Below are 15,037 nucleotides of genomic sequence, written 5' to 3'. Positions count from 1 at the left end.
TGGTATACACAACATAACGCAGCGTACACGTTGGAAGACCTGACGCAAGATGTAGTGAGTCATATCAAGGGCGAACTGCTACAACTGTTGCTTAGTTCCCTTGGTCACTGTGTACACTTACAGAAACCAGCACCACATTTTATCGACCCGAATTTTATGCTGTCATGCTCCATGTTCATTACTCTATATAGCGATGACAAGGTGCTCCGCTGCCCGACCGTTCTAATAAACACAAATAAAAACATTACGCAATAAAAAGCCATGGTTACCCCAGCTCTCCAATGTGAAAACATCGCAGAAGGAGTCAGCCAGCTCGCTCAAAGGTTAAAACACAATCGCACAGAGCTTGCCCTGAATTATTTGCACCAGTTTTCTTGCAAAGAGTAGCGTGCACAACAGAGGACTGGGGGAGTAGAAGCAACACTGGCCAAGCTACGAGCGAATGGACAGTATCCGAGCTGCGGGTTGACAGCTACGAGTGGTGGTGGTGGTGGTAGTGGCAGCGGGTTATGACGGGAATCTGCGCGTGCCACGGCTTATACGGGCGAGACGACATTCCTGCGTCCCCTGGGCAGCGCGAGATGACCGCTGGGAAGACACGATAGAGAGGGGTACGTGGCCCGGCGCAGGTCGGGTGGAGGGGAGAACAGATAGAGGGCTCAGCCGCTCATGAGCGCGGCAGCGCCCCCTTGCGAGCCATGGCGGCCACGTTGCGCTTGTTCTCGCCGCGGGGCCGGCAGCGCTTCGCGAGGCGCTTAGGCCTGGCCTGGGGCCACGGAGACGTCGCCTGGGACACGTCTGCGGAATAGGAAGGGGGGAAGGGGCGGAGAGAGGAGATAGGTCGTTTTGTGCAACGCTTTCCTGTTTAGGAAGACAGACAGACAGACAGACAGACAGACAGACAGACAGATATATATATATATATATATATATATATATATATATATATATATATATATATATATATATATATATATATATATATATAGATAGATAAATAGATAGATAGATAGATAGATAGATAGATAGATAGATAGATAGATAGATAGATAGATAGATAGATAGATAGATAGATAGATAGATAGATAGATAGATAGATAGATAGATAGATAGATAGATAGATAGATAGATAGATAGATAGATAGATAGATAGATAGATAGATGATATGTATGTTATAAGTAGATGCCTGATGCCACCTTTCAGTCGTGCTAGTCCTTTTGGTTTATGTTCCTTCTTGTCCTCGTCCCATTCGCGCCGTTTTCTGTTTCAAACATGGCTACGAACTAGCACAAAGCAAAGTCCTCCTAGAGCAGAAGAAAAACCTGAATTTCGAACTTTAGCTCTGATGTACTTAGCAATGTGGGAAGTTGTGTGAATTGCATGTGGCTGCGTAAATTATTAATAATGACAACGTTTACACACTGTGAAGTACAATTTTAATCACAATCAGCGAGGTGAAATTTGGAGGTCGCCCCGGCTAAATTTGGAGGTCATCATCACATTCGCCATAGAATTAGGCTGGACGTTGATTTTGATACAAATCAGCCGAGGCCGAATTTCGGGAGTGTCCCGGACCATTTTGGAGTGCACCGGGCTAAATTCAAGGGTCACCGTCGTGTTCGCCATAACCGAATTAGGCGGGACATCGATGGTTTGCACACGGCGAGGAGCCCGGGTAGGCACCCCTGCTACGGCGATGACGTACCTGACTAACGACTGCATTCCTTTGTTAAAGGTCAAATTCCGGCGTCATTTGACCTTCAGGAATAGCAGCAGTGCAGCTCTAACTCTCTAAAAAGCGGTTATAGTGTCGTCCGTAAGCCAAGAGGCTTAAAGCATAAAAGAAAACGCAAAGCGTGTACAGGGGGTCTGTCCTGAAAGTAACGAGACTAGTTGTGGCGTTGCGCGCATATGCTACGGAGGATGGCTACGGGGGATGGTGTCGCGATAACAGTCCCTCATTCGAGTTCATGTAATCGGCATCTAAGAACACTGGAAGGCTCATTCACATTCCACCTCCCCACCTCAAATGAGCAACCGAAGTCGGAAGCTTCTCCCCACTTTCTGACACCATGCGGTCTTCTTAAGTAGCACAAACCATCGACGAATTAGTGCTCGGCCATGTCAGCTGGGAGCTGTCGCCTGCCGGTGCCATGCCCGTGGCTTTTCGCCCTTAATGCCGACGCCGACAACGCCGGATTTGCTGTGTAACGAGGCCTTTAACGCTATCGCGTAAAGAAACGTGCAGCTCCATCAGCTATAGTCTTCGCAGTGGGTCATTCTTAACTCCACAGCAAGTACAAGGCTCCGTAAAAATCAGGAAAACAATGCCCTAGCTTTAGAGGGAATTGAAATGCGTAAACAGAGCATTGATCGGAAGAAAAGTGGGCTGTATACTCTTTTCTGCAAAGTATGCATAACTACGGGAAGCTTAAGGGCCAACTCCGGCGTTTATTATTATTTTTTGATTGCTAAAATTTCGCAGCCAGAAAGCGCACTGCTTTGGCACAAGGTAATGGAAAAATTTCTCGATTGGTAAACGCACAGGCAAAACGGATAAGAAAGGCAGAGGTTAACTAATTAACTAACGAAATGGGCAATGTACACGGGTAATAATGCACGTGCGACGTCACGAGCTACCAGCCCGTTGATACTGTGCGTTAACTGTTTGTTCATTCCACTATAGTCGCTAATTTAAGCAATCAACAGGCGCGCGAAATGCTTTCTTGCCAGCATTCATGATGTCGTATTTTATTCGAATCCTAATTTCTGTTTTGGTTTCAGGGTTCTTAATTGTGTCTAGATCTTTACCCATTAGTATGAAAAAAAAAAGCGTTAACCATGACTAAGACGGGCTGGTCCAAGATGGGCAAAGCGACAGTCAACTGAAGATATGATAAAATCATTCGAAGTTGCCCTTAAGGTACGCTACCCAAATCAGGCACGCGAAACACAGATCACAGTTTAATGAATTGCGTTCCAGAGAAGCCACAACCACCACAAAGCTCTAGAAACGCAAGATGCATACAACGTGTACAACGAGAGAAAGAAGATGGCTACGCGGTATGAAGGAGGAGGCACTGAACAAGGGTAGAGGGGAAGCCTCCGTTCACAAGCCGAGCCAACATTTCGACAAGGGGACTTGTCTCTCCTTCTGGACAGCGCGATCATCACTGAGGCTTGCGGTGGTGATCACGCTGTCCAGACGATGACTCTGCCCAGACGAAGACCTCTCGAAGAAACGTTGGCTCGGCTTCCGAGCTATGGCTCCCTCTCAACCCTTGTTCAGTGCTCTTTTATAAGGTGCATGCTGGAAACATCGACTTAAGAAATACACAGCATTCAAAACACAGAATGCGTTAACAATGAAACAGATTGCTTTTCAGCTGCTGTTTAAAATAACGCGACGTATTCACCATGAGAGGATGGAAATGAGACGATGAGAGACGAAGAGAGCACAGACGGTCTTTTTTTATTGAGAAGGGTGGGGGTGGGGGGGTGGGGGTGGAAGAGGTGCGGTTGAGGATGCTTGAGGCGCAGTGAAAGAAATAATCGTCTGACGTACAAGACACTAAATGCACTAACGTGACAAGTTGGTCAAGTGGATGGGTATTCAGCGCAAACATGACCACAGACGATGAAGCCAACAAGGCGAGCACTTCATGATCAATACCGACAAAGTTTCTCATCGTGTGACCTTATAGTAGATATAAAGTATCCACTTTAGTTTTAATTAAACTCCTATAACTAACTACGAAAGCCACACCTGAATCATACTGAATCAGGAAGAAAAAAAATGAGTGTGATTTAATGCCCTCCAATCATCAATTCTTTATTGCACAGAACCTCGCGATAATGAAGAGAACATTAGAGCAAAACTATGCGCTACTTAATCCTTAACTTTTGTTGTAATCCTACGCTCAAACTATGCGGTGCTTGACGCCGATAAAAAGTTGTACGAGTGAAGAACTCCTATTACTTTTATCTCTTGGTCTCCACTGCAGTCAGTACGATGCTGGTGCTTCCTAGCGGAACAGCCACTCACCAGCACCAAGTAGGGGCCGACGGTAGTTGAAAGGTGGGAGCCTGCCCATCCTTGCCAGGTGGCCCAAGTTCCGTTTGACTTCTTCCAGTGACGGCACCAGCAGAATATCGTCCACATCCTGCGTCATGATACAAGCACTGCTTACTTGTCCTACGAAGGCTGAAAAAATACATCAGTTCAGTTCAGTCGTTCAGTCGTGTCCGACTCTTCGTGACCCTATTGACCATGTCACGCCACGCTTTCCGGTCTCTCACTATCTTCCTAACATCACATAACTTAGTCTGCAGTGCCTCGAGGATGCCATCTAACCATCGCGTTCGCTGCCTACCCCTTCTCCGGCGACCCTCAACCTTTCCCAACATCAAATCTTTCTCCAGCGACTCCTCTCTTCTCATCAGATGACCAAAGTAGCTGAGCTTTAACTTTAGAATTTGACCCTCCAATGAGCAGTCAGGGTTTATGGTCGACAGTATCGACTGATTTGATCTTCTGGCAGTCCAAGGAACTCTCAAGAGTCTTCGCCAGCACCACAATTCAAACGCGTCAATTCTTCGGCGGTCAGCCTTTTTCACAGTCCAACTCTCGCATCCATACATCACAACTGGAAAGACCATAGCACGAGTTATACGGATCTTGGTTGACAGACTAATGTCTCTGCTCTTTACTAGGCGGTCAAGGCTAACCATTGCTCTCTTTCCCAGAAGCAGGCGTCTCCTAATTTCATGGCTGCAGTCTCCTTCCGAGGTAATCTTGGAGCCCAAGAAAAGAAAATCTGTCACAGCTTCCACTTCTTGTCCCTTGATGCTGCAGGACTTGATAGGGCAAGACGCCATGATCTTTGTCTTTTTAATGTTCAGTTTAAGCCCAAACTTCTCACTCTCTTCTTGTACGCGCATCAGAAGTCTCTTGAGTTCCGCTTCACTTTCTGCCATTAAAGTGGTATCATCCGCATATCTAAGGTTGTTGATACATTTTCCAGCAATCTTCACTCCAGCTGAAGACTCGTCCAGACCGGCTTTCCTCATGATGCACTCTGCATATAGGTTAAATAGGCAGGGCGACAGTATGCAGCCTTGCCTCACTCCTTTCTCAATCGGAAACCAATCAGTAAGACCATGCCCAGTTCTGACTGCGGCCTCTTGCCTTTCATACAGGTTCCTGAGGAGACAGATGAGGTGAATTGGAATTCCCATCTCTTGGAGAGCTTGCCACAATCTGCTGTGATCTACGCAGTCAAACGCTTTCGCATAATCAATAAAGCAGAAGTAGATGAGTTTCTGGAACTCTCTTGCTTTTTCCATGATCCAGCGAAGGTTGGCAACTTGGTCTCTAGTTCCTCTGCCCTTGCGAAACCCAGCTTGCACGTCCGGAAGCTCCCGATCCACATACTGCTGCAGCCTACCTTGGAGGATTTTCAACATCACCTTGCTAGCATGCGAAATAAGCGCGATCGTGCGGTAGTTGGAACAATCTTTGGCACTGCCTTTCTTTGGAATGGGGATGTAAACTGACCTCCTCCAATCCTGTGGCCACTGCAGGGTTGTCCAAATCTTCTGACATAATGTATGCAGAATGTTAACAGCGTCATGGTTGAGGTTTTGAAGCAACTCAGCTGGAATGCCATCAATTCCGCTAGCTTTGTTCTTAGCAAGGCTGGCTAAGGCCCATTCAACTTCACTCTTCAGGATGCCCGGCTCGAGATCAGTGATCACAACAGTCTTATGTTGGGTTTTCACATTCGGGTCCTTCTTGTACAGTTCTTCTGTGTATTGTAGCGTGTGCAACAGCAGCCGCTAGGCGGCAGCTCATCGAGAGTCTCGTGCGCGGACTGGAAGAAGTGGTCTCGTGGCGTTTTGAGAAGAAGCTGAAGTCGGCTGCTGTCTCTCAGTGCTCTCTGGACCTACTCTTCTGTGCCTTCTAGGTCAACCCCCCTATTAAAACCAACCTTCTGGTTACGGGCCTAAACGGCTACGTGACAGTATTCTTGCCACCTCTTATTTATCTCTGCGGCTTCAGTGAGGTCCTTGCCTTGTTTGTCCTTTATCACGCCCAGCTTAGCACAGAAGCTTCCTTTGATATCTTTGATTGTCTTATACAGAGCTCTTGTGTTCCTTAATTGGCTGTTGTCCTCAACTGCTTGGCACTGTATGTTCAGGAAGGCATTCTTATCTCTCCTTGCTATTTTCTGAAAATCCGCATTGAGAACCTTGTATCTTTCTCTTTCCCCTATAACTTTTGCCATCCTCCTTTCCTCAGCTATTTGCAAAGCCTCCTCAGATAACCAGATTGCTTTCTTGCACTTCTTTTGCTTTGGAACTACCTTAGTAGCAACTTCTTGTACTATATCGCGAACATCAGTCCACATCTCTTCGGGCTCTTTGTCTTCTAGGTCTAATTCTTGAAATCGATTCCTCACTTCCACAGCATATTCTAATGGAACTTGATCCAGATTATACCTGAAAGGCCTTCTAGTTTTCTGCGTTTTCCTCAATCGAAGCTTAATCTTGGCAACAAGAAGCTGATGATCGGTGCCACAATCGGCCCCAGGCCTTGTTTTTACTGCTTGTATAGCGCTTCTCCATCTCTGCCGGCAAATAATATAATCGATCTGATTCCTGTACAGACCGTCCGGTGAAGTCCATGTGTACAGGCGCCTCTTGTGCTGTTGAAAATGAGTATTCGCTATGGTCAGGTTGTTTTCTTGACAAAACTCTACTAGCCTCTGCCCGGCTTCATTTGGCTCACCAAGACCGAACTTGCCTGTAATTCCGGATATTTCTTCACTCCCTACCTTAGCATTCCAGTCTCCTATGAGAAAAATGACGTCTGATGATGGGGTGCGGTCTAAAAGGCATTGTAGGTCCGCATAAAATCTCTCAACGTCAGCTTCTTCAGCAGTAGTGGTCGGTGCATAGACTTGGATAACTGTTATGTTGAAAGGGTGACCTTGGATCCGAAGTGAAATCATTCGGTCGTTTTTGGGGTTGTACCCTAGCACTGCTTTGCCCATTCTTCTGTTTACTATGAGAGCGACCCCATTCCTTCTCTTGGATTCGTGCCCACAATAAAAGACATAATGGTCGCCGGAGTTAAATTCTCCTATTCCGGTCCACTTGAGCTCGCTGATACCCAAGATATCAATGTTCAATCTGTCCATTTCTCGCTTGACGATATCCAGTTTACCTTGCGTCATAGATCTTACATTCCATGTTGCTATGTGATACATCTCCTTGCAACATCGGACTTTCCGGTCGCTTCCCGACACATCCACAACTGAGCGTCCTTTTGGCTTTAGCCCAGCCGCTTCATTCGTCCTGGAGCTACTAGGAATCGCCCTTTGTTCATCCCCAGTAACATGTGGGACGCCTTCCAACCTGGGGGGCTCATCTTCCGGCGCCATATCATTAATGGTATTGTGACTGGCCATAGGGTTTTCTTGGCAGGAAATACTGGAGTGGGTTGCCATTACCTTCTCCAGTGAATCACATTTCGTCAGAACTCTCTGCCGTGACCTGTCTATCTTGGGTGGCCCTACACAGCAGAGCTCACGACTTCATCGAGTTTCGCAAGCCCCTCCGCCACGACAAGGCAGTGATCCATGAAGGGGGAAAAAATACATATTTATGTCCAAAACTGACAATGACTCGATTGGTCGTTTGACGGACATGGACCTGAGCTTTTCTCACTACCGCCATTTCTATAACTATGCATCGCATTACTACAGGTTGCTGAATAAGCTGATTTTCAGGGCTCCTGCCTGCATTTTACCGTGATTTGCTAATCCCAACTGCCATGCAGGAGCGTTTCTTACTGCGACTTCAAACATTTCCTGTATTTTCCCATATTATTCATGCGGAAACCATGTGCAACATTTTCAGTCTATAACTATGTGCACACTGCATACAGAAAATTTAAAATTCAGAAGGATATCACATGACCCTGTAAACATATGGAAATATGCGCCTGTATATGCGTGGCCCATGAGACATATTTCTACAAGGATCTCTCGGGAATCTTCTCAGGAGCCGACATATGCCTCCTCATCCCAAAAAACGTCCCACACAGGACGCGAAGGAAGGCGTTCATACCTCGTCGTCTTGGTCGACGCAGTCGGGTGTGTCGGAGGCCTCGTCCTCTGGCTCGAACTGTTCCTCGTCCGCACTGGCCTCGTGGGCCTGAGAGCCCGAGAAGCGACGCAAAAACTCGGCCCTGGTTCCCCGCTCCGCTGATGGCGCCGCCACCGCGGCCGGAGGCAGCCAGCCGTTGCGCGCCAGGGCGGCTACGTTGCGCTTGGCGCGGCTGTGCTGCTGCTCTCCGGACCGCTCTTCGCGCTCTGCTCCCTCACGCCGCTGCTGCCGCCCTGGGCCGCTAGAGACGTCTCTACGCATGCGCATTGAAGGCACGAACGAGAACCTGCGAGATGTCGACAGAAGGGAACATGCGTTATGTGCGAACCTACACGACGGAAGTGTATTAACCGCGGACGCGTATGGTCCGTGGACACTACCGAACGGGCGGGCAGAGAGATTGTTCATTAGAATTGCTCCAAAGCCACACCTGAACTATGGCGCAATGTATTGGCTGCTTCTTATCAGGAAAAATGCGCTTACATTCAATTTTGAAGAGTAAGCAGAGCCTTCAGATGTTAGGGGCTACAATCCCTACAGGGCCACAAGAAGTGGCAGGGAGTGATAGGGTAAAATAGAATAAATTGTGCACCGACCAATGCAGGATCTTTGACTGGTCGCAGTCTAGGCACCCAAAACATATTTTATAATTTTTTGACTGGAAGCAATGTTTTAGTACCCGCACCCTCTGTAACTCGGTCTAGATCTTGGCTCCTCATAGTGGTCATGCTTTGCAGCCAAATACTTAGCATTCAAATTTATTCCTCCCTCTTCATAGGCGTTGTCGTATAGTAGACGTCACCAGGGGGTTACATTTGTCACATGACACGTGTACTGAGAGTGGACGTAATAGCGTTGTCTGTTGTGAGACTTCACGCATGCTGTAACTGCGTATCACGTTGCTGGAGGCGTGACGCGTCAAATCGGTTGCAGTAGTAGGCACAGCAGTCTCATGCGGCTCTCGCCAGGGAGCAGCAAATGCAGCAATACAAATTTGCAACAATATATTCAGCAGAAGTAAGACAAATGCTTTCGCCTTACTATCCCTAAGCACACTAAAGTGCACCCGTGGAGTTTTCTCGAAAGTTCTAACATTTGTCCTTTTTGTCTTGGTTGCATTCGCATCTGTGTTTTAAGATGTCTTGCGTCATTACTAGATTCCGCCTCCCCTATTCTTTATTGTTTTCTTTGGTAAATATTTCTCTCGCATACTTTCCAGATCCCTGCATCAGATGCACATTGTGCACTGCTACGTATGACAGTTAGGTTTTAAGAAGAAATCTTGCTTTCATAGAAAGGTTAGGGTTTTTTTCTTAACACTAGATGTGATTGCATCTGCTGGATACACATTACACATACAGTTACATTGGCACATACATTTACACATTAAGCAGCTTGGGTGGCACGCACCATGCCATGCATGAGATAACGATGGAGGTGATTTTACGCTAGCATTACGAACATTTGGAACTCATTCCCATGCTCTGGAGCCCAGTCAGCAGGTGCCTGTTTTCATGCGCTCCATGTCATCATAGCGTATTGCACGCCGAGCCTATACTTGGTACCCCATGATTGCCTTCTTGGGGAACCGTAGTGAGCACGATGTAGTCCATGTATTGGTTACTCCAGTGTATGGTCGTCAACGTGCTCTCTTTTACTTTAGAATTTTATGGGGTTAAAATAACACGAATGCCGTCCCGCAACCAGGCTGAGTGCACCGGACATAAGGAATGTTGGAAGTGAGTCTCTGGAAGAATGGCGGGGGTGGGGGGGGGGGGGGGGGGTTCTATCTTTAGGAGGCGAAGTGTACGCCGATGCGGTTCAGTGACTGCCGTCTCGACTGCAGAGGTCAATGTCGCGGGATCGAATCCCGGCTGCGCCTGTCACATTTCTGTGGAGGCGAAATGAAAACACGCTCCTTTTTCTGTGCGTTGTCAGTGAACGGCAAAGGGCACCAGGTGGTCGATACTTTACGGAGCACTCCACTGCGACCCTCATCATATCCCACGTGCATTTTTAGGGCGTTACGAAGACAGAAAGCGAATTTCTTGCGAACGAAGGTTTATATTGTCCCGTGCTTCGCTTTCGCCATCTGAAGTCGTCTGTCAAGGCTAACATAATATTTTGGTAGTATTCTTAACAAACAAGGATACATTGTTTGGTGGCGGAGTGCGAGTATTTGCCGAGGGGAGTGGAATAATTAAAATGCCTGGCGTGTGGGTGGAATTTGAAAGAGGTTTCAAATAGATAAGGACAGGTCAAAGTTGTTGGACCATGCGTCTTTCTTCGTCGGCTACGGAACCTCGAACATTCAGTATGTTGTGTTTCTTTTCGGTTTGAATGCGAGCTGAAAACATGCTTTCATGCTATGCGGCTTACCTCAAGTTCTTTGTGCAGCTCGAGCATAGGAAAAAGCGTCTATGTGGTGAGAGGAGGAAGAGTCCTGCTGCTGTGCAGTGTCGACCTTATAGTCACACTGTTTGCTACGAAACAAACCCAATCACTTGTGGTGAGACTGACGGCTAGCTGCCTGAGGCTATAGCGTGATGTCTGTGTGTTTGTTTCTTCAAAGGGCCGCTTTTTCTGGATTTTCACTCGGGTGGTACAGACTGGTGCGAAACTCCGAGGAGCAAGAAAACAATCTGACTTGAAACTTTACTAAGGGAAATGGTGTGCAGGTTAGGCTGTTGCTAATGACAATTATATGCTGATGTTCTAAAAGTCATTTGAATCCTGTAGCAGATATGCTAGATACCGTACTAGAACATGATAGCGTTATTTATGTAGAGCAGATGTGCTTCACATCACTGGTGTGCTGAAAGCCTTTGGGGGCACAAGGATGCGGTCCCAGAGGAGAATGTGATGTGTAAGTGTTTACGAGCGAAAAGTCTGCTGTCCTTTTCTGTGGATAAGCATCTTAACGGGTAACTGGAACCAAGAGTTAGCTTTAGACGATACATTATTCATTTCTCGCAAAAGACCTAACGTGTATAAGGAAGTCTACGTCTACAGAAGCTCCACCTTCATTCACTCGGAACAGCTTTCGCATTTACGGAGCGTGTCAGAAGAGTAAATCCCGTGTCTCGCAATATGCCTCCAATGATAGCCCTAAAGCGCGGAAGAACTGAAGAAAAAGGACAAGTATTCCTTTACTCCCTGAGGATTTCAATTAGGATCTTGGTCTGGGCTAGTTAGTTCATTGGTTTTCGTCAGCGCCCGTCCCGTCCTGGGTGTCTTCGTCGGCCGACGTCGGCCAACGTCGGTAGATGTAGTGCAGTGTCCCAGTGAGCCTTATTATTGAAGAATATTTGTCGGAGGCAACTGTGGCGCGCCTTGTTCAAACTTCATGCCAATTATTCGAAACTGATCAAAAATCTGAAAGCGCATTCGATTTCTTTGAAGTAATTTTGAATATGCTTTCTTTGTTTCGTTCAGTGAACCGAACAAGAGTATACTCGTTTCGATTTCCAAACATTTAGAATAGTTCCACACCCCTCATTTGAGGGGCTTTTCAATTCATAAAAATGTGACGAAAAATAAGACAAATTCATTCAGTCCGTATGGCGTTTTTATTAATTTGCTTAAAAATACAAGGCATGAGGTTTCGCGCATTAGCATCGGCGTGCACGCGGATGGCTCACAAACAGCCACATCAACAATTGCTTTGGCAGCCTCAAAGACAAACAGCACGACAGCTCACGTAGTGACGTTTCCGATACCATGAAATTTTTTTAGTTGACTTTAAATTGAACCTTATGCCCATTAAACGGCTCACGCCATTTCACGATTGTCATAATTTCAAATCGATTGTCATTTCACAAATGCAATAGCATTAGGATGCTTCATATACAGGAATAAATATAAAAAGAACATATTTGGGAGGGGGGAGGGGGCGGGGTATTCTGTAGCCCTTGTCTAAAGTGATACTTATTTTTATTTATAGATCTTCTGCCACGCCTAGCCAATATTTCGCATATGTCATTAAGGATACTTATCAATTTTACTTAGCTATAACGCTGTTATTTGCTGCGCTGCCCTCTTTGGTGGTGAATACAGCAAACACAGGAAAACAGGTAAGGCAGGCCAGGTGTGTGAAATGCAAATGTGCGGTCGGGACACTGCTGTAACAAGGTGTCTTTCGCAGTGAAGCGATGAACGACATGCATGTTTGTCTATCGACACCACAGCGTCTAATACAAAGCGACGTGACAGCATAAGCGAGAAGCCACATTGAAAGGAGGCATTGGAAAGGCACACAAAGAGCATCTAGCACTAGCGTGCAAAGCATATGCACGTGAAGTAATATAATGTCAGTGCTGGCTGAAAGCCGGATCAACGTTTCATCAATGGGATTTGCTACAGAGGCCGTCATTGCTGAAAAGGAGGCACAACATGCATGCCTCCACTAGCCTTGGTGATTAGCTCCCACATAAACCTACTACTTTCAGCGCATAACAAGATAAGTTCAATCCAGACAGGTTTCTTTTCTTTAACTGGAATACAAATGTCAAAGGACCAAGTGCTCAAAATACTAGGAGTAATTAAGAAGAAACCATGTCGACTAACTGATACAAACGATGTCTAATTAATGTTTCCTTCTATTATTATTCGAAAAATCTGTATCATGTTCGAAGCGCTCAAAGGAAGACAAACGTTTCGCTACAGTTCGTAGAAAATTCGTAGTATGTGTTCTTCCTGAGGTACATGTCCATTATTTGATGCTGCTGTCGACCAATAGACAAAGCTGACACTCAGGCATAATTTTCGTGCCTGGTCCGCTTGTAGTCTGTCAGTGATTTTGCATCAAACTGTGTGAAAATAGTAACTCTTAACTGCTCCATCATTTTTACCCAAAACGCCTAGAACATGAAAAAATAATAAAACAACTGGAATGTATAGGAGGGGCAAAGTTTGAAGGAAATAAACAAGTTCTAGGTGAAGCAAAAAAAAAAAAAAGAAACCTCAGGAGAGAAAGGTATACCTAGCATTATACTGCTGTATCCTTAAAAGTCTATTCAAGACCACACTGTATGTGGACAACTGCCTTGAAAAACTGTTCGAACGGAGGTCAAGTGTGAAGGAGCCGTCGTTTGAACCAGACAAGCTGGGGACTTTTTTCTGATCTCTTATAAAGGGCTAGCCCAGTCGAGCAGGCAGATCACCTGATGTTGTTACAGGAAAAATGAGGCCCAAGCCACAACCGACACTTTCCTCACCGCATGCAGGTGTATAATCCCGCAGCGTACAACAGTAGCATGGGTCATTCCTTAGCAGCCCGTACGATTTCGTTACATCGAGACTCGGCCACAGAAGCTATCAGCGGTGTCTAGCCCTGAGCGCGGGCAGCGGGTGCAGCACAATGCGAGCGCGGGGAGGCGGGCTAGCGAGCAGGCAGGATAGAGTAGCAGCGGGGTGTATGCACCACGGCTTTATCCACCTATGCGGCCCGATGTAGGGGAAGATGGCGGCCTCGGACAGGCGGCCCAGCGCCTCGACGACGCCCATCTTCTCGGGCGCGTCGCCCTGAAGCGCCTGGTCACCCGCGGCCGGCGTCCAGCCGTCAGGGCGCCAGCCGGTCCCCTGTCGCAGCAGGGGGGGTGCCATGGCGGCCGCGGGCAGCAGCCTGGTGCGGCTGCCAGTCATGAGCATCCGCGATGCGGGCTGCAGGGGCGAGGCGGCCGGGCCGAGCTTTTTGTTGTAGTGGAACCGGGGCAGCCGTCCGCTGCGAGCCAGGGCCGCCAAGTTGCGCTTGCTTGCCAGCAGACCCGGCTGCTGCGGGCCGGCAACGCCCAGGTCCGCACCGCCGTCTTCGTCGCCTCCCGACGTCTCGATGCCGCTGGCCGCGTACTCGAGCTCTTCGTCCGCCCAGGACGTGCCTCCCTGCGCCAAGGGAAGGCAACATTGAGTAAGTTATAGCCGCCACCTGGTATCATCCCTCCAGTTGTGACAGCCCACAGTGAAAACATCGGACATCATCAACGTACCGACCACTATCATATAATTGACCATCATTATACCCTTCGTCTCCACACTCATCTTAATTCTTTTATATTTGTTGTCCCTTTCTTCTAGTTCACAGTTGCAGGCCTGAGACGCGTTACTCCCGCCAACTTCTATATCCCTGTACACCATAAAGATTTATCTCCATTTCATCTAAATTCGCTATCAGATTACCCAGAATGACTTCAACGTATCGACATCGACTATAAACTCGATGGACTTCATCTGCTTATTCAAGGTATTGACCATGGTCCTCCTGACATCCCGTGCTGATCAACCTTCAGTGTACGGCCATTGGTGGCAAAGTCTCGTTCTTTGTCAGCCATTGACCACAGTCAAACACATCGACCGTCACAAACATACTGGCCATAATCAGTATATCAGAACGGTACGCCGATGACGGATATTCACCTGCTGATTGTTGCCGATGATTGTATAGAGCTATTTATACGTACTGATCCAGCGTTGCCACATTGATGAAAACTAATTGGTGATGTAAGCGGATGTGGTGCCGCTGATGTCACCAGGAGGTAGAAATTTGGAGTAAGACCCATAGAGCCACGTGTAAACGAAAGCTTTAGATGTAGTTTTGCAGGTGCGGACATCAGGACTAAGAATGCTGTTTTCTTCCATGTGCGATGATGCCTTTCCTATTAGACACAGAGATACATTGCTGTTTACAGAAAATGGTCTAGTGTCCACTGCTAGCCGGCATGTACCGTGGCTGGCACTCTAGATTAGACATCGCGTGAAAACTGTTAGAGGGCAGCGCCATACCCCGCTTTTTTTTTTGTTCGTACCTAGCTTTCTAAAAATACAGAACACCTAAAAGGTCGGCTCATTGTTATAAAAAGTCCAGTACAT

At 47.2% G+C, this 15,037-nt stretch overlaps 1 protein-coding gene across 1 annotated transcript; it reads right to left on the bottom strand.

Moving 5' to 3' along the window:
- Nucleotides 1-667: 667 nt before the first annotated feature.
- LOC146196627 (uncharacterized) lies at nucleotides 668-14,499 on the bottom strand. Its single transcript, XM_084597045.1, has 5 exons — nucleotides 14,452-14,499; nucleotides 13,611-14,053; nucleotides 8,135-8,459; nucleotides 4,047-4,164; nucleotides 668-798 (listed from the first exon to the last, which is right to left on the bottom strand). The coding sequence occupies exons 1-5, from the start codon at nucleotides 14,497-14,499 to the stop codon at nucleotides 668-670; spliced, it is 1,065 nt and encodes a 354-aa protein (XP_084453171.1).
- Nucleotides 14,500-15,037: the final 538 nt, after the last annotated feature.

This window comes from Amblyomma maculatum, chromosome 3, assembly GCF_055883805.1.
Source record: "Amblyomma maculatum isolate TAMU_Amacu chromosome 3, ASM5588380v1, whole genome shotgun sequence".
Taxonomy (NCBI): domain Eukaryota; kingdom Metazoa; phylum Arthropoda; class Arachnida; order Ixodida; family Ixodidae; genus Amblyomma; species Amblyomma maculatum.
The sequence above is the reverse complement of the archived record's forward strand: the minus strand, read 5'-3'. Positions and strand labels throughout refer to the sequence as shown.